Source organism: Clinocottus analis, unplaced genomic scaffold (assembly GCF_023055335.1).
Source record: "Clinocottus analis isolate CAN_PGR_092001 unplaced genomic scaffold, fCliAna1.0.p SCAF_10, whole genome shotgun sequence".
NCBI classification, from domain to species: Eukaryota; Metazoa; Chordata; class Actinopteri; order Perciformes; family Cottidae; genus Clinocottus; species Clinocottus analis.
In genome coordinates, this window is record NW_027175821.1 from 7,438,714 (window position 1) to 7,456,727 (window position 18,014).

At 42.9% G+C, this 18,014-nt stretch overlaps 2 protein-coding genes across 3 annotated transcripts; one reads left to right on the plus strand and one right to left on the minus strand.

Moving 5' to 3' along the window:
- The first annotated feature begins 78 nt into the window (after window positions 1-78).
- On the plus strand, window positions 79-8,838 carry fut11 (fucosyltransferase 11 (alpha (1,3) fucosyltransferase)). 2 transcript variants are annotated; one of them, XM_068585063.1, is made up of 5 exons: window positions 79-199; window positions 1,968-2,306; window positions 2,445-2,825; window positions 3,495-4,117; window positions 4,284-8,838. In XM_068585063.1, exons 2-5 carry the CDS (start codon window positions 1,968-1,970, stop codon window positions 4,432-4,434), a joined length of 1,494 nt encoding a protein of 497 aa, XP_068441164.1. In that variant the 5' UTR covers window positions 79-199; the 3' UTR covers window positions 4,435-8,838. The 2 variants fall into 2 exon arrangements, with proteins under 2 accessions (XP_068441164.1, XP_068441155.1); XM_068585054.1 differs by lacking the exon at window positions 79-199 and adding an exon at window positions 1,243-1,653.
- znf185 (zinc finger protein 185 with LIM domain) lies at window positions 5,205-17,971 on the minus strand. Its single transcript, XM_068590864.1, has 33 exons — window positions 17,912-17,971; window positions 16,977-17,039; window positions 16,581-16,692; window positions 16,381-16,488; window positions 16,241-16,267; window positions 16,011-16,067; window positions 15,868-15,918; window positions 15,711-15,782; window positions 15,545-15,625; window positions 15,317-15,379; window positions 15,116-15,223; window positions 14,116-15,036; window positions 13,587-13,652; window positions 13,398-13,469; window positions 13,074-13,142; window positions 12,773-12,853; window positions 12,487-12,567; window positions 12,080-12,130; window positions 11,891-11,944; window positions 10,977-11,027; window positions 10,825-10,869; window positions 10,562-10,609; window positions 9,724-9,789; window positions 9,482-9,553; window positions 9,293-9,355; window positions 8,889-8,999; window positions 8,584-8,631; window positions 8,273-8,308; window positions 7,529-7,600; window positions 7,348-7,422; window positions 7,170-7,235; window positions 6,237-6,342; window positions 5,205-5,734 (listed from the first exon to the last, which is right to left on the minus strand). Exons 2-33 carry the CDS (start codon window positions 16,984-16,986, stop codon window positions 5,633-5,635), a joined length of 3,045 nt encoding a protein of 1,014 aa, XP_068446965.1. The 5' UTR covers window positions 16,987-17,039; window positions 17,912-17,971; the 3' UTR covers window positions 5,205-5,632.
- Window positions 17,972-18,014: the final 43 nt, after the last annotated feature.

The window sequence follows — 18,014 nt, forward strand, 5'->3', positions numbered from 1 at the left end:
TTTTCCTACGCCACAACTGGGGTGAGACAAAATCATGAGCCAACTCTGAAGAAGACCACCGCACATGCGCAGACCACGAACATGCACAAGCGTGTTGTGACTGGCAGCTAAAACTCTTTGATTATACTGCTTCGTCGTGGGTCCATGCAGCTGTTCACCGAGCGCTTTCAGAGAGGAAGTTAACGAGGAACCGAAACAAGTCAGCGGCTTTTTAAAACTGCAATGCAACGGAGAGTAACAGTGCGGCGGCTTCGCGAGCATCCCGCCGCCTAACAAGCTAGCCGGCCGGTGTGGTGCTTGTTGACATACCGCCCCGGCAGGCTAACCGTTAGCTTCAGTGCATTTAGACTCAAACTAGAAGTAAAGCAACAAAAAAACACGTGTTGCAACAAGGTTATGTATCTATGAGTGAATGCGTCCAATACTAATATAAAAAACAATACATAAATGTGGACTCACCCTGTTCCTAATATTTGATATTGCGTGGTCCTCCCTCGTCCCCTACATCGGACCGAGGTTTAGTGTCGTGACGTGCGCGCCCCCATCGAGAAGCTACGCGTGCACACGCCCACACAAACCGAGGTCTTAAAACCCCAAATTTAAATCTATTTGTTTTTATTTTATTATAAATGGTGACGACAAAGTGTCAATGTGAAGTGTTGTTACTGCACAAAGTGCATTTTGATGTATTTCACCTGAACATTTTTCTATTCTGTGCTACTTTATACGTTAAAAAATAATTTTAGCCCTGTTACATTTATATGACAGCTGTTACTAATCACTTTGCAGATTAAGATTCTTCTCCTAACACTGTATAGATCAAAGCTACCCAAACACAAGTCATACTAATAAAGGAAAAGACTCACACAAGCTCATAATAAGTAGCCTATTTTTACTCTTGGTAAGTATGATCCCCACACATGTTTAAAGCAGAGGAACTATGTCAACAGTGCCTTTTAAAGAAATATATTTGACAATGATAAAGGTACAAGACTATTTACAGAGAAAGATAAAAGTATTTGACCTTTATGCAATTAATGATGTATACATAAGTTAATTGAACAACTTTCATACATGAACAAATCATATAATTTGGTAAAAAATTAATTAGGACAACTTTTGTGACGCTGATTCACATTTACACTTGATTCTTGACTCATATTATTAGATTTCAAAGCTGTGTTGACTTATGGCTAGATTTTATTTTATCATTAATTATTCGTTTATGTATGAAGTAGAATATGTGTTACCTTGACAAACATCATCTTTGGTTTTATGTACACATCCTACGAGCCTATCGTATGCTCGTACATTTCGGTTTGAACATGTCCAAACTGAACAGAGAACAAAGATGGTTTGCAGGTTGCAGTGACGTTTAATACAGCGATAAGCGCTCCGGAGCTGCAGGTGGCGCTGTGCAGCCGCAGTTCGTTTGCTACTCGAAGAAGAAGAAAAAGAAGAAGAAGGCGAAGGAAAAACTGAAACGTAGAAGAAGAATCCAGCTGTTTTTATTCCCCCTGCACCGTTGGCTCAGCAGACTCCACTTTCCTTATTAATGCTCCACAAAACCAACTCATACGGAGACTAGCTGTATGTTTCCCGTTTAAAGAATCGAGAAAAACGCCCTTCCATGTGTTTGCTGCGGCATTAATGGTAGGAAACAGTGAAGCTGTTTTGTGTGTCGATATTCGTTCGATAACTGCTCAGACATCACTGACACGTATGATTAAAATGTTGAGTCAATATTGTTCATATTTGTTCACCGACGTTAGCTGCGAGGAGCAATAACTGCATGCACAATACTTTAATGTGGGTTGTGCTGAGCACCAAAACAGAGACTTAGAAATCACGCTTATTGTAAACACATAAACAACTGATTGATTCGTTCGTTTGAATGGTGACTTTGTATCGGAGTAACGCAAGTCTCTGTAATATATGTTTTTTTTTCTTCTTTTTCAACCTTGTAGATGGCGGGTAGAGTCAGGCTGGTGCCCTGTGCGTGTCTGGGCCTGTTCGGTATCCTGTGCTGGGTCTGGGTCTCTTTTGCCTCCTTTCCAGATGACCAACTTACCCTGGAGGCCTTGGATGCAGTGGACCGAGGAGCCTTTCAGCCCCAGAGTGCTCTGTCCGAGATGGAGTTTGCCTCCATCGGTCCATACAGAGGACCTGGCAACAAAGACCGCCGTAACAACAGGGAGCTGCCCATCCTCCTTTGGTGGAGTGGGGGCCTGTTCCCACATTTCCCTGGGGACTCTGAACGCATTGACTGTGCCACATCCTCCTGCCTGGTCACAAGCAACCGCAAGGTACCCAAGATATATAACCTCATAAAACCTTTTACTGGAACTCTTGGCTCAGACAGGAGAAGGTGCATGCTCACATTAACAAGAATCACGATCTGAAGTCGTTCTGACTGCCAGTAATCTTGAGTTTGATCTTGAAAGGTCCAGCTGTACAAACGGACCGCATCCATCATCTTTTATGGAACAGACTTTCGGGCATATGAGGCGCCACTCCCTCGTCTCCGCCACCAGACCTGGGCACTTTTCCATGAAGAGTCACCTATGAATAACTACATCCTCTCCCACGGACCGGGAATCAGGCTGTTCAACTACACTGCCACGTTTCGCAGGGAGTCCGACTATCCTCTGACCCTGCAGTGGTTGCCTTCTCTGGATTACTTGCTGGAACCGGTGGTTGTGTCCCTGGTGGAGAAGAACCGGCTGAGGAGGGAGGGCCTGGGTCCTGTGCTCTACATGCAGTCTCACTGCGATGTACCATCAGACAGAAACAGATATGTCCAGGAGCTCATGAAGTACATTCAGGTACAGTACAGAGCTGCTCGTTAAGGCCATTATTTACAAAGATGGATGCTTGAAGAGTGAAGCTGTTTCCAGATAAGTACCTGGTTTGTTAAGACTCTTATATAAAAGCTGTATGCTGCACAGTGAGAAGCAATTTTCCAATTATTATAAGCGAGGAGGATTATAGTTCCACAATTCACATGCTGTAAAATTGCTGTATGTAAAGTAGTTAGTAGGCACATCTCCTTGGTTATTCCTTCCTTTAAAAAAAAAAGGTTTGTTACAGTATTCTTGAATTTGCACTTATCCTTTTTTTGTCTTAATTTGCATCTGCTTGTAGTTGAATACAATTTTCAGTAGTCTCCTCGACTATAATCCTCCTCTAGCCATTCTTTACAATACAGCTCAACTGGTTCACACTGACTAAAAATCTGTAGCTTTATATTCTTCCTCGTTTACACTTGCACATGTTTGTGCACACAGGTCAAGAATTCAAAATTGCAGTAACACCTCTGTAAATGATTTGTAAATATAGCGTGTGTGATGTTTGTGAATCCCCCATCGAGGAATTAAATGTCTCATCAGGATATTTTGAAAAATGCAGACCATTAAAAGTGTGAGATTAATAATCTCCTCAAGGTTTCCTTTGTGTGCTCTCTACTTTCTCACTCATTATTTTTCTCTCCATAGGTGGACTCCTATGGGAAATGCTTGAACAATAAACCTCTGCCTGTACATCTGGAGGACACGGCCACTGCTACTGGCGAAGAGGCTAACTTTATGAATTTTGTTGCACGCTATAAATTTCATCTGGCGCTGGAGAACGGCCTATGTCCAGATTACATGACAGAGAAGCTGTGGCGGCCTCTCCATCAGGGCTGTGTGCCCGTCTATCGAGGCTCCTCCGTGGTGGCAGACTGGATGCCCAACAACCGCTCTGCAATCATCATAGATAACTTCCCCTCACCAAAAGCTCTCGGTGAATTCCTCAAACGTCTCGACGAGAATGATGACGAGTATGCTAAATATTTAGAGTTCAAAAACCCCAGCCGCATCACTAACCCTCGTTTGTTGGAGGCTCTGGAGACTCGTGAGTGGGGGGTTAATGACATGAGCAAACCCAACTACCTAAATGGATTTGAATGTTACGTGTGTGACCAGGAGAATGCACGACTGGCAGCAGAACGAGCGTACAGGAAAGGCCCGAAAAAGAAGCAACCGCCTCAGTTTAAAATGGCCAACAACTCTCACATGGGCTGCCCCCTGCCAAGCCCGGGGTACGGAAATGTCAAAGACTTACCAGCAGATGATGGGTGAGTTTGTCTTAAATTATTCCCTGTGCCAGGTGTGAAAGCCTTCTACTTTCTGCGCTTTAATGTGAATAACAACGTCCCAAGGGAAGAGACATCAGTCTATTTTAATGGTCTAATTAAAATATTCTCTGTGATGAGCCTAATCTGTTCGTGTATCTGTCCGCAGATGGTTGCAAATATGGCCTCAGGATTACTGGCAGAGCCTGGACCAAGCAGAGGGGCTGGAGTCTTTGATAAGACATAACGAGTCAGACCCTTCGCTGCTGTGGAAGCACATCCAAAACATTGCTGTGAGCAGAGCCAGAGGAAAACACTGACACATGCCTTGAAACAAACAGGAGGCTGGAGCACTTCCAGGATTACAGAGGTTATGCATCCTCTCGGTTTAAATGAGGAAATGAAGCAGAATTCACAAATACTTTTGCACCCGAGCCAAAACTTCGATACCGTTATGAGCAATTTAGTTACATTATAATAGATTTTGATATTTTCTTGAGCTGATATGTTTGTCCTTTATCCCAAGTTCAGTGATGGGAAAATAATGTTCTGTATGCTAATATTTTCAAGTCGTTTTATGGCTCTAACTGAGGTGCTATCATTGCCCTCACTCCGCCTTGCATTGTTAACATTAACTGTGTGCCATGCAGTTGTTCCACAGAGGCACATTCTCACGGGAGGCAGATTTTCATTGGACTGGGGCAGAGCCAAGGGATCTGTGTCTAACTGTGTGTGAAGCCCATCCAGACGGGAACCAATGAAGTGCCTGAGCTTCTTTACAGTTTACAGCAGGTAGCTGATGGTTATTAGGTAAAGTCACATTTATGTACACAGCTGTTTTAAGTGTCTATGCAAGGAAAATATTATTTCACCAAGGGAGTGGTGAAAAGCAAATGTAAAGTTAAACACAACTCCCCTGTGGGAATTCACCACTGCTTTCGCAAAGTAGTCCTCAGGAACCGCTCATCTAATTAATTTCTTCGGCAGTTACTTTATAATATTGTCTGAACAGTTTTCTGTTACATGACGTTAAGATATTCTTTTTCAAAACATTGAACTCAGTGAGACTGCATCACATGTTTATAACAGGATTATATAAATCTTTTTATTTTTTTAACAAAGCATCACATGTGCACACACTATTTTGTATCAGGAAGCAAAAAAAGGAAACATTTTCTAATAAAGTCATTTTTCGACTGTAGCTAAATCATATCTTTGTTCCCCACGAGCCAGTATTAGTCCGTTCATGATACATATCCTTCATAGTTTACGGAGGCAGATACAGCTTTCCCCACGAAGAAAACACTACACAAGCTTCTATAACACATTTGAGACATATCACCTAATTTCAAAATCAACATTCAATAGTCATATTGTTCACTATAACAACCTTTTTGATCACCCCAAACCACATGATTCCTAAGTTCAAACCAAACAGTCCAAACAATGAGAAAGATGCGAGTTCCCACTTTCTATGCAAATGATCAATAAGGGAAGGATGCAGACGGGCTCCGATCATCAGTCCAAGGCGTTGCTGTAGCAGATCTCGCAGTGGACTTTCCCATCATGGAGGAACATACTGTAGAGAAGGTCTCCCATTGGCTTCCGACACACACCACACTGAAACATTGAGAGAATGTAAAAGGAAATGTACTTATGAAAAAGAGCAGTGTTTTTATCCTTTAAACTTACTCATACTAATGTACTGCTCCATGATACACAGTATACCAAACGCAATAACATGGTTATACCATTGATTCCTCCACTGGCAATAGCAAAATATAATTTGTATTTAGGACTTGAGTCTTAAACACAAAGAATTAAAAAAGGTAGTACAAGTCAAAATCAAATCCTTGCCCAATGGATAGTGTTCCCACTGACTAAAGCTGTAACTGCTGCCGTGTGGAACGTCACAATAACCCGACAGACATTAGAGAGTAGTATCAATCTTCTCATCGAACTCTCTACAAAAAACAAATAAACACATTTACCAAAATGTCAAAATATCTTTTTTAAAGGGACGAAAAGCTCACTTCCTCCAGGTCATTGCCCTTGAAGGACGTTTTTATAGTCCAATAAATACCAGATTGCATCTTCAAAAAGGAGCAGACGGATGAACTACCTTGAAGCAGTTGGGGTGGCAGTTGATATTGAGGTGCTCGATGGTGATCTTGGCATCGTTACCCACCGGCTCGCCGCAGAAATTACAGGTGGATGACAGCAGGCCACTGGGGAGACGCAGTGATTGAGACAAGTTACGTTGGCCACGACTCAAGCAGCTCTGTCTGCAAAAATAACCTGTGACCTTTTATTTCCTGTGCAAGGGAAGTGAATAAGTGCAAATAATCCTTTGATGTCTCTGCTTTGCCTCCTAATGAGCTGGCTCGTTGCGATGTCTGCCCGAGTGCTTACACGTATCTAGTTCCGGCAGAACTGGAAGTAACAAGGCAGGGGGAGAAAGGACTTAGGCTTATGGCTGGTTTAAGGCCGGTTAGGGAATTGTATATTTTTTTTTTTCAGAAGTCAGTGGAGGAGCTGCGTAAGAGAAATGGCAAATCATTTCACTCACTGCAGAAACAAACTGAAAATCTTAACAGAGTGTGTGTATTCTCGCTGGGAATTTGCAGTTGAAGTATAGCAGTCAATACAAAACGCTGGAAGTAATTTAAATTACACTTTAAAATAGAAGCGCTGAAATAATGCGGCAGTTGAATTGTAGGCAATGAATTTACTTGCATCAAATGAAATGCATTAAATCTTACGATAAATGTTAACCCTTTAGAGTAAAATGTAGTTTTGTGTCCGTGCAAGAAGTGTCGACTGACGTGTATCAGAGCACTTTAAATAACTTGTGTATGAACAATGAACTTTTGGAAGTTAAAAGCGCGGAAGTTTCTTTTTTCTTCAAAAGGTGAAGATCTAAAACAGGTTTGAAGTGTGTGTCGAAGTGGAAGCATTAAAAGGAATCAAACTGTCGGTTGATGTGTAATTGGTGAAAGCAGTTGAATTGTCGTCTGAAGAGCAGGAGATGAAAGCAGCTGAATTGTGTTATTACCTGGAGTAAGTGGAGGGGCTGCTGTAAGAATAATCGGCAGAGCTGGATGTCAAATAATCTGACCCGCTATGGAAAAAGGAGCAATTAGTATGTCATAAGCGCAGCGCTGAAAAGGTTTATTCAGCAGAATTTTTGTTTATATCAATAGTGTTATTTGATTGTTCTGCATTGGTCTTACATGTCAGATGAGTCTCTGGCATTATGCATGGACAGCTCTGACGCATTGACATACTCCTTCACGTACACAAAACCCCTTGAGCAGCGGGCAGATCAAAAGAAAGATTGAGTTCATATGCCTAGTTAAAAAAAATATTAGCCGTCACTTTCATTTAAATATCTAGTTTGTTAAAATCACTCACTTTTTGGCCTCGGGTTCTGGTGTTTGGACACGCTGGTCTTCTTCTCTATCGCTCCTGGAATAGGTTTCATAACTGGAGACAGAGCGCAGCAGTGTAAGCCTCATCTCTCACTCACTGACGACAGCGGTGTGATGGGTCGTACGGAAGGATTTTACATCTGTCAAATGTAACTCAGGAGGTAATCATTTTCTGCCATCGCTTGATAATGGCGTGCTGTTTAACGGGCTGTGATTTGACAAAAGGACAACCCTAATACACGCCATTAATCTGACATCTGGAGACTGATAATTAGGGGGAAGGAAATGAGGGCAAATTGAAAGACAATGGGAGAGCAGATCTTGTCATTTAACTTCAGTAATAGTCAGGCGTCTGTCTAACCAGGAATCATGCAGCAGGAGTTGCAGGTAGCATTAGAGCCAGACTGCAGCGATAAGCAGATACAGCTGCATTCCCACAGGGGTTGGCCTAAATGTCTCACTCCCTAAATTACAAACACAACACAAAGGGTGGTGGAAGTGTAAAACAAGCCCAGATGGCTCAATATTAGATGGTTTGTGTATTCAAATAAATTTCATCATCATGCAGTACCAGATCCTTGCTTAAAATACAAGATGAAAAGCTCCAGTCAAAAGGAGACTTTCTTTACAAAAGTAGGAAAATCAACAGACCAAAAAGCAGAAAATAACCCTCTAGAGAAAGTATCCTTGCAATATGATGTGTCTGACATTAAGATCATAAACTTACCGATCCATAGCGAGCTGTTGTCCACTGTGCACCTCCCTGGAAAGCAAGAAAACTATATTAGACTTAAAGTGTCGGCTGTAGCAGTCAACAAGCAAGAATTGTGCAGTATGACCTGATCTTTCTTTCTCTGCTGGTACAGAGGGGTCTCTTTTCTATTTTACTGCGGCATTGCTGCACCCGGAGCCCTCTCTTCCCCATGCATTGAAATTGTAAAGATCACCCAAATGCTTCTCGCGCTGGAAATTCATTCTTAATTCCCAAATTTGTCATCATAAGAAATGAGTTTTAAAAATCAAATCAATCATTCAAACCTGATGGTGGTGATGGTTGTGACCGTCTCCGTCTCTGTATACCCCGTGCTACTAAACAGAGGACAATCTTGCATTAAACGGTCTGTCAATACAGGTAAAGAAGTAACAGTGTAAAGTAAAAACATAACAAGTTGAAAAGGATTTGATTATTCTCAGGCTAAGCTGTGAAGAAGTTTTAACTTGAATTTAGCTTGCTTTCAATTAAATGGTTGACAGGCCTCACATTTTAAGATGCTGTAATGACTTCCTGCTGAAATTGTGAAAATAAAGTGATTAAATATGCATTTAATGAGCCATGGGAATACCTTTCCATCTCCTTCTCCTCTTCCTCCTCTTCTTCTCCTCCTGTGATGGTAGTGCGGGTGTAGACAGTGGGTGACGTCCACCTGTCCCATGGAGAGTCATTCTCAGAGGACCTTGAGCACAAAGACATCAAGTTGTCACATCACAAGTTGACACATTTACACACTTTATATTGTGTATAAATATATATATATATATCTTTGTTTGAAGCCTTTAAGGGGGTCTATTTATCAAAGTTGTGAAGAAAAGTTGTTACAAATATATATCTGACCTATTTCCATCGGCACCAGTGCACAATGTTTTCTGGCTCAATGAGTAGATGCTGCAAAAGCCTCGTTAGGAGGTTATGGGAATAAAAAAGGAACAGATAGACACACAGGGCTTTCAATAAAAAAAGATGACTTACTTTCTTTCAAACATGACCACCGTCTCCTGATCTACAGTTTGGCCTTCTGGTACAGCTTCTTGGCTGAGAGGAGGCATACATTGAAAGGCTTTTAGCACATAATGGACATGGATGGGTGCATGTCGATGAATGAAACATAGTGGACGATATTGTGTGGACGCGTAAGAGTAAATCAATGTGTGTCATCACCTCTCTTCTGTGTTATCCTGCTGAGGTGCGCTGGTTTCCCACGTGCGTGCCCATGACCTCTGAGTGCTGAGACTGTGGGGAGAGGGAGAGGGAGGGAGAGAGAGAGAGAGAGAGAGAGATCGTGGAGCAGTTATGACAGATCAAGCATTTCAGACCGTTATGTGTGCACTTTGAGAGAATAATTTCCATTTCCCTGCATGTATCATTCATAACACAATTATGCACTAAACCCAGTTTAATACCTTGTGGTTTCAGTGTTGATAGGGACGACGTCGTCTGCAAGGGATTCCAACGCATTACTGCTAATACTGTCAAACACACACACACAAAAAAAAGGGGACAATGGCGTGAAGTAAAACATTAGAATTTCAGGAAATGGGTTGCCCTGGGGTTTAAAGCACCGGCTATGAACCACTACGCCCCGCTCTTTGCTGCACGCCATTTCCTGTCATCTTTCAACTCCCTAATAAAAAGGCATAGCAACTGCTATAAGACTGTATAATAAATCATCTCTGGCCAGATCCACCGTCAATTGAATCAACATCAATAACATCACTGTATATACTTTATTTACACACTTCATATACTTTGCATTTTTATTATTATTATTTTTTAAATGTCTTCTATTTATTTATGCTTGCTGCTGCCACAACCACATTTCCCCTTATTAGATTATTAAAGTATATATCCTATGTGCCCAAACACACTTTAACAAAACTGCAGGTGCACCATAGGGAACATGTCTCTGCCTCACTGAATATCAAGAAAAATAATGAATTGAAGTCATATTTCAAAGTTAATCAACTCAACAGAAAATTAATCACTAATATTTTTGCTGATTGAGTCAAAATTTCAATTGATTTATCAAAAGAAAAACACCCAGAAAACTTTGGTTCCAGATCCTCAAATCTGAAGATTTCTGCTTTAAATCATAATTTGAATACATTTTGGTTTTAGACTGTTAGTTAGACTAAATAAGCAACAATAAAATGAAATTTCAAAAAACTCACATGGCCTTTTTCTTAACTTTTTTTATATTTAGCTGGATCACAGAGAAGATGTTAGATGAGTGGAACTTACTTAGTTTCTGGACTTGGATCTTCGTTCCCCATGAAAGTAAATGATGCACTGAAGAAATAATAATTTAAAAACTGTTAATAAGGTGTGCCAACAGAGGTGCTGTCTGCTATACCAGCTGCTGATTATGAATACAATATATTACAATGAACAATAAAGCGAAGCAGTTGTACAGATTCTAATATTATGTCGCAACGTGATAATATCGATGCCGCAAACCCGCTTTACAACAGAAAAAGAGGGAATTCGCATCATCATTCCAGTACCTGTTGCTGGAAATATCAGAGTGAGTCTGGAGCAGGTCAGAAGCTCTGCAATAGAGAAAAGTGGCTCATAATCAGAAACTGCTGCATTATGCATGCCGAGATGCTATCTGGCTGGCTGGAAAACAGTCACAGCTCCAAACCAATATGATTACCTGTTAGAGGATGTGGTCCCTATCGGATATGGATCAAACGGATCAGCCGAGCTGAAAAACAATTTCACACTGATTTCACTCTCAATTGTCAGCATGGCCCATCTCATGTCAGAGGAATTCTGATCACATTGACTCATAATGGAAAGATTTAATACAGTTAGAATGGTAAACAGGAACACGGAGGAACCCAGGGCCAAACTCAATCAAAATCAGAATGTCTTTGACAAATGGAGAGACTCCTCGGCTGCTGAATGGAGAAATCAGAGTCGTTAAGCTTTCCTCCGCCCACGCTGAACCCTGGCTTTAGTCTGTACCAATTATTGAAAACAAAACAGATCATGATTATGATCAAATCTGTTTTTCAGATTTCTTTTTTTTTTTACAAACAAGAAACAATATCCCAAACAATTTATTTGTATCGACTGCGTTAAAACTGAATTGCCTATTTAAGTGGAATGAGGATCTATTTTACGATTATTTTATTTTTCCCCCACTCAGTGTCAGTGGAGTAAACTTTTCCTAAACACATTTACATACATATTGCAATCACTCTAACACAGAGATCTTTAAACACCAGTTCCATATCTGACATGGCGGTAAATAAACTACCTTGATTCAGTGAACGTGGTCGTCTCACGTGAGCTCCATGGATCTGCTTTGTCTTCTTGGCTGCGCGGAGGCGTGACAGAAAAGTAAGTGAGTAAGAGTGGTACGGATGAATGGCGTGATGGGAAGGGAAAAGAGGGCAAGTAAAGGTGAGTGTGGTTCTTCTCATACACTATTTACAACGCCAGTCCATTAGAAAAGCTTGGAACCCACTGAACAATTTAACAAGCATGAAAAACATCTGAATATAGGACAGAACCGCCTTTTTTTTTGTCTGTGTGTCTGTGTGTGTGTGTGTGTTCTTATACCTTTTGTCAGTAATGATCACAGTTTTAGTGGTTGTAGTGACGGTCTCTGTGGGGCTGGCGGGAAGAGAGAGACACAGCAGAGTTGGTATAAATCATTACACGGCATATCCGGATAGAATGCATTTCTGAGCAGGAACATCTCTGCATAGATAGATAATTGTTTAAGAGCAGCCTGTCATCTCCCTCTACCTTTGTGTTTCTTTGGCTGTTTCATCTGTCTGTTTCTCCTCTCGCTGCATGCTGAGGCGGGTGGAGACAAAACAAAGCAGCAATACTAATCAGTACAGAACATTCTCGTCTATTTCCAGTCGCGCCGCAGATAAGACGTGGCTTTCTGTTTCAAAGCACTGCTCAGTTGCTTCAGGAATCTGCAACTTTGTTTCCATCTAACACGGTGCAGGGGTTAAAATAGAATGCTGGATGTGGAGGAGCCCTGATTTATGGATCAAACTTCAGGCGGATGGGGTTTATTAAAAAGCCTACACCTCAGGGAGCTGGGACACTTTGCTCCTTCATCTGCAGTGATAAGAATTAATGGTACACAAGGATGGGAGGGACAGGGAGCAGAGGCCACCACGAGCCTGTCTCTTTCTCACCTGTGTGTCTGTGTGTTGATGGGAATGACATCGTCAGCCAGCAGATCCAGGGTGCCGCTTGACTTTGCTGGGATTAACACACTAAAAATATCAAAACGCTGAAGTCAAACACAGAGCAGAGTTTGAGCGCACGCTCCCTTGAAACCGTACCAAACTCTGGCAAAGTAATTTAGGGTAATGCCCCTGCTTGTTCCGGACAAGGGAGCTATTGATTTTCTACTGATGAAAGGATAATTCTTTGCATAACATCTGTATTTAGGGCTTGGGTGGGAAAGAGCTCTTATACCTTTCCCTGTTTGGTCCACTAAGCAGATCCAGACTCCAGCGTCCTGGACTGGAGGGGACGGGCTCTGCAGACTCCTCTGGACTGCAGAGGCGGAAGGATGAGAGGAAGAGGAAGAGGAGATTGTGGTGATGAACAAAGGGGGGGTTTAGGATACAGGAGATTTCAGGGCACGAACAGGCCAATTGAGGTAGAGGAGATGTGGGTCAATAGAAGTCCAACAGTGCCACCTTGTGGGGAATATTAAAAGCGACGTCTAATGTGAGGCTTCTCTTAAAACAGCAAGAATGTATTTCTAACGAACCCATTGGCGAAAGCCAGGAGATCATCTGTCACTGGTATAGAGCTGCTGAGCTCTGGCTCCTCTTCAACACTGCAGACAGTAAGAGAAAACAAATGAGTGCAACTGTTTTAGCACGCACACGTACGTCGATATATTACATTTTTTAAGTACCACATTTAAATCAAGTCTAATTCGGGAGACCCTCTTGTGTGAGGGGGTTTAAGGCACCTAAAACAGATATGTGGGTTATTTTGTGATTACTTCAAAGTGAACACATTGGCAGATGCCCGTTATCTCTATTCTGCCAATCCTACGACATGAATGAGGAAGTTCTTTGTTTTATACCCGTTCTCTGTGGTTTGAATGTTTGCTGAACCTGCTTCGTCCTCTGCCAGCACTGGCTCGTCATCCTTAAAGCTGGAGAGGAAACACACTCATGTTATCAGATGCTTGTTGGGGCTGCAACATAAAGGAATAAAAAAAATAAATGTCATATTGGTTTCTGCTGTTTTCATTAGTTTGTTTTTCCAGTACCTGGTTGAACTTGAGTCGAAAGCAATGAGAGTGTCGGACAAGGTGGTGAGCGTGTCAACACTGGAGCTGTGAAAATAGATGGAGAGCAAACACATGACATTCCAAGGCAGCTTTCAATCATACACAAGAAAAGAATCGGAGAAAACGTGCACAAAGAAAACCACATGAAGGCGAAGCATGAAAGCTTTGCTTAGCAAATGTGATATTCATTCTCCATATTATATCGAAAATATCTTGGAAGACACTATGTTGATGTTTGAGGCTCAGGATAAAGTATAATGATGAAAACACTGTAGTGGAGGTATTTAGATCCTTTACTGAAGTATAAGGGTGTGTTAAGTTGGGTCCTTTACTATATATATATATATATATATATATATATATATATATATATATATATATATATATATATATATATATATATATATATATATACAGACACACACACACAATCTACGTTATGACTTTCCACCGATGATGCTATGTTGAAATATGCGGCCGCACTGATTTTGTTGAGTGGAAATCTGACCTTGGCTTTTGAGATGGTTTCGGTGTCATTTCTGTTTCTGGTTCGGTCTTCACTAGGATCTCTGTCGCAGCAAACACTGGGACAGGTGAGAGGGGGACAGGTGAAGCCAGGGCAGGTGAGAGAGGCACGGGTGAAGCCGGGGCAGGTGAGAGAGGCACAGGTGAAGCCGGGGCAGGTGAGAGAGGCACAGGTGAAGCCGGGGCAGGTGAAGCCAGGGCAGGTGAGAGAGGCACGGGTGAAGCCGGGGCAGGTGAGAGAGGGACAGGTGAAGCAGGGGCAGGTGATGGAGACACAGGTGTAGCCGGGGCAGGTGAGAGAGGGACAGGTGAAGCAGGGGCAGGTGATGGAGACACAGGTGAAGCCAGGGCAGGTGAGAGAGGCACAGGTGAAGCCGGGGCAGGTGACGCTGGCCCGAGGTCAACCAGAGAGCTGTCACCTGGCCAGGAAATGCCTGAATCCTTGGGTTCTGCCTCTGGCTCTGTAGAGACTGCTTGAAAGCACTTTGGGATGTGCACAGGGAGAGGTTTCATGTCTTCAAATGGGTCCTTTACTGTAACAGACACTGGGGCAGGTGAGAGGGTGACAGGTGAAGCTGGGGCGGGGGCTGCTTGAGTAGCTGACATTGGGGTTGGTGACGCTGGGGGGAGGTCGACCAGAGCGCTGTCTACTGGCCAAGAAATGCCTGAATTCTTGGGTTCCGGCTCTGTAGAGACTACTTGAAAGCATTTCGGGATGCGCACAGGAAGAGGCTTGGCCAGCTTGGGGGAGCCTGGTTCCACGTCGTCTTCAAATGGTTCTTTCGCTGTAACAGACGCTGGAGGCGGATCCTCCCTCACGGGCTCTGGGGCAGGCTCCACGGCCTTTGGTGCCACGGGCTCGTTAACAGCAACATCAACAGCCGTCTTAACCCGGGTGTCGATCCTGTAAAGAACACGGGGAATGAATGCGTTTGAAGAAAGCGCTTGTTGCGCAGGATGTAGAAACGCTGGACAGGACATACGCTTTCCATGGTTTGAGGTCGGGTGCGGAGGCGACGACGGGGGACGGGGGCAGAGCGCTGGAAGGTGCCGGTGTCGCAACGCTCCCATCATCATCGATAATCTCCACCCTGCACATTTTAGACAAAGACAAAGTAACACTTGAAACGTCGACTCACAGGTTTGTCTTTTTGACTTTAAGAGGTGATAGAGGGAGTCTTTACCTTCTAGCCACAAACGCTGGACTGCTGTTGACCACAGAGGTTTCAGGGGCCGTTTCTTGAGACCTGAGGTTTTTACAACAAACATTTTTTTCAGAAATTCCTCTGTAAATGCCCAACATTTCATGCACGAATGAAAAGCACAATTTCTCCATGTCTTTAAAAAATATATGACTCAGTGCTATTGAGTGTTAAGATTGGCTTAGGGGGAGTGACATAAGACATACATACTCATATTTCTTAGCAGCAGAAAGCACATAAGACCGCTGCCTGACTGAAGATTTCTTCAGGACATTGCTGGCAGCCTCCGTTCTGCAAAATGAGTCATTATGATGTTAATGTAATCTCTTTTCCGGGGCATGCGAGTTCAAATTGCGCGGCGTGAGGACAGCCGTACCGTTTCTCCTGCTCCTCGTTGCTAAGCCAGCTCTCCTGGTTCTCTGCAGGAGGCCTCACGATGTAAGGGGCTCTAAGGAGCAAACACACACCTCGTGAAAATACATTCTCACTCCTCTGCCAGCGGTCAACTGGGAATCGGATTTGTGTGCGCTCACATTTTCTTGTAGCTTTCTGAGGGTTTTTTGGTGAATTGTGTCGTTGATGGACTGTAAGAAAAATAAAGAAAAGAATTCACATTAAAGTGGGAATGTCTAGTCACACAATTAACTTTGCTTGTTTGAGCGGGAGAAGCTCTTACATAACGCCGTTAGTTGTTGAAGATGAAGGGGACTTGTCTAGTTTAGTGAAAACGCCTCTGAAAGAATAACAAAAGTCACTAAATTCATTCGTTTTTTTTCATCAATATAACATCTAGTTCAATCACAAAATACCCCTTTCGGTCCCATTTGACAGTGCTCCAATAAATCTACACTTTGGTTTCAAATTGGATGTCTAAATGCGCAAGTGTTAAGCAACTGATAATCTTACCTAATGAGGTATCCTGAGGTCGGTGCTCTAAATTCAAAACAGAGACTCATTGTCAGCACAGTGGTGTCGTGTTGGGTTAGCGGGGGGGGGGGGGGGGGGGGGGGTTAGATAACTCTGTGACATTAGACATCTGTGTTTACCTCTCAGCGTCCGACTTGGCTGGTGGCGGAGTGGATGTTGTTGGTGACGACACTGGACTGCTCTCAATAGGGGCTCCGTTCACACGGCTGGCCCTTACTTCCGCTAACCTGCATGTTATCACAGGAACTTGGTCTTATCTATTCGAGTGGCAGAGTAAAGGATGACATGTACAGAGCCCGACTTCAAACATGCGTCTCACCATGGTTTCTCCTTGTCGGGTTCAGCCTGAGCATCACTGTTGCGCTGCCACCAGCTGTCTCCCTTCAGCTTGGTCCGCACTTTGGTGGTAATGAACACAGACTCTTTTTCCCCTTTCGAGACACAAACACATGCGGGTCACGTACCCACTCGCCATCTGAGAGATCACACACGCGGTAGGCTGCATCTTAAGGACATCTTAATCACTGTACGCTTGATGGCATGTGCGACAATCAGTCCCCTTTGGGCCAACACACAAAACATAATCAACCACTTATATTTTTGCAGAGAAATGTCAGTTAGCAGCTTGGCGCAGAGACACACGGACGTACGCACTTGGCTTTTGTTGGAGGAAACGCGTTATCTCACATTCAGATCACACCAGGCAGCTACTCACCTTTTGACATGCTTGTTCTCAGGGAGTCTCTCTCTTCTTTGTTTCGTTATCTCTACAAGCCACCTGATAATTTGGAAAAACCACGTTGTGAATTTGCAGATTTTTTTAAATTATTGTGACACAGTCTTGTCTCAAAAGGGCCCTTCCCACGACATGTTCCCTCCCCATGAAAAGACACTCTGCTCTGTAAAGCATTCCTTTGTGTCATCCTTCAGACATGTCGATGAGCCTGTCCTACCACCTTCCAAAGAAATACTGCCGTTGCCAGAATATAAATGGATTCACACACGTTTGTGATTCTTTGTGTTTGGATACAAAACACATTAAAACCAAGTGATTTAAGTGGTAAAACATTGCTTTCATTTATTCAAAATCAATGACCAGTCAGTTATTTAAAAGGCCAAAAGTGAAATACTCGATGGGAAACCCACCCCCCCCGAGAACTAAACAAGAAAGTAGGTGCGGACAACAGCTAATACAAACTTGTAGAACCAAATTCACAATGCAAATGTGTAAAACTCCCGGGGCTGTGAATTCACTCCTTCAAAAACATGTCGCCACAATATCTGTGGAGAATATTGTTCACGATATTGGCGACGGAACAAATAAACTGAGGGCTCAGAGAGCATATTTATCTTAGGTTCAGTGCACCGGTCCAGAGAGGATAAATGATTGATGAACGACAACAGCATTTAAGATAAACAAGGAGCCGGACAGACAACTCTACTCACAAGCAATAATGACAGGGAAACACCCAGAGAAAATGAGAGGGCAAACAAGTTAAGACTCCCGGCAAACAGTTTATGGTAACATGATTGATTACTTTTACATTTTCTGTTCTTACAGCGGCTGATTACTGACACTCTGACTACAGAATCTATCCTTATACTTTAAATCATGTTGTGAACAACACACTAACCAGCCTGAGTACATACCTGCTTTTACTTTATATCCAGCAGAGAAATGTCCAAGCTCAGTTGAGTCTGTGACCAGTGTGTCTCTGAGTGTCTGCTGTGAGCAAAGGGAAAGTCTTTTTGT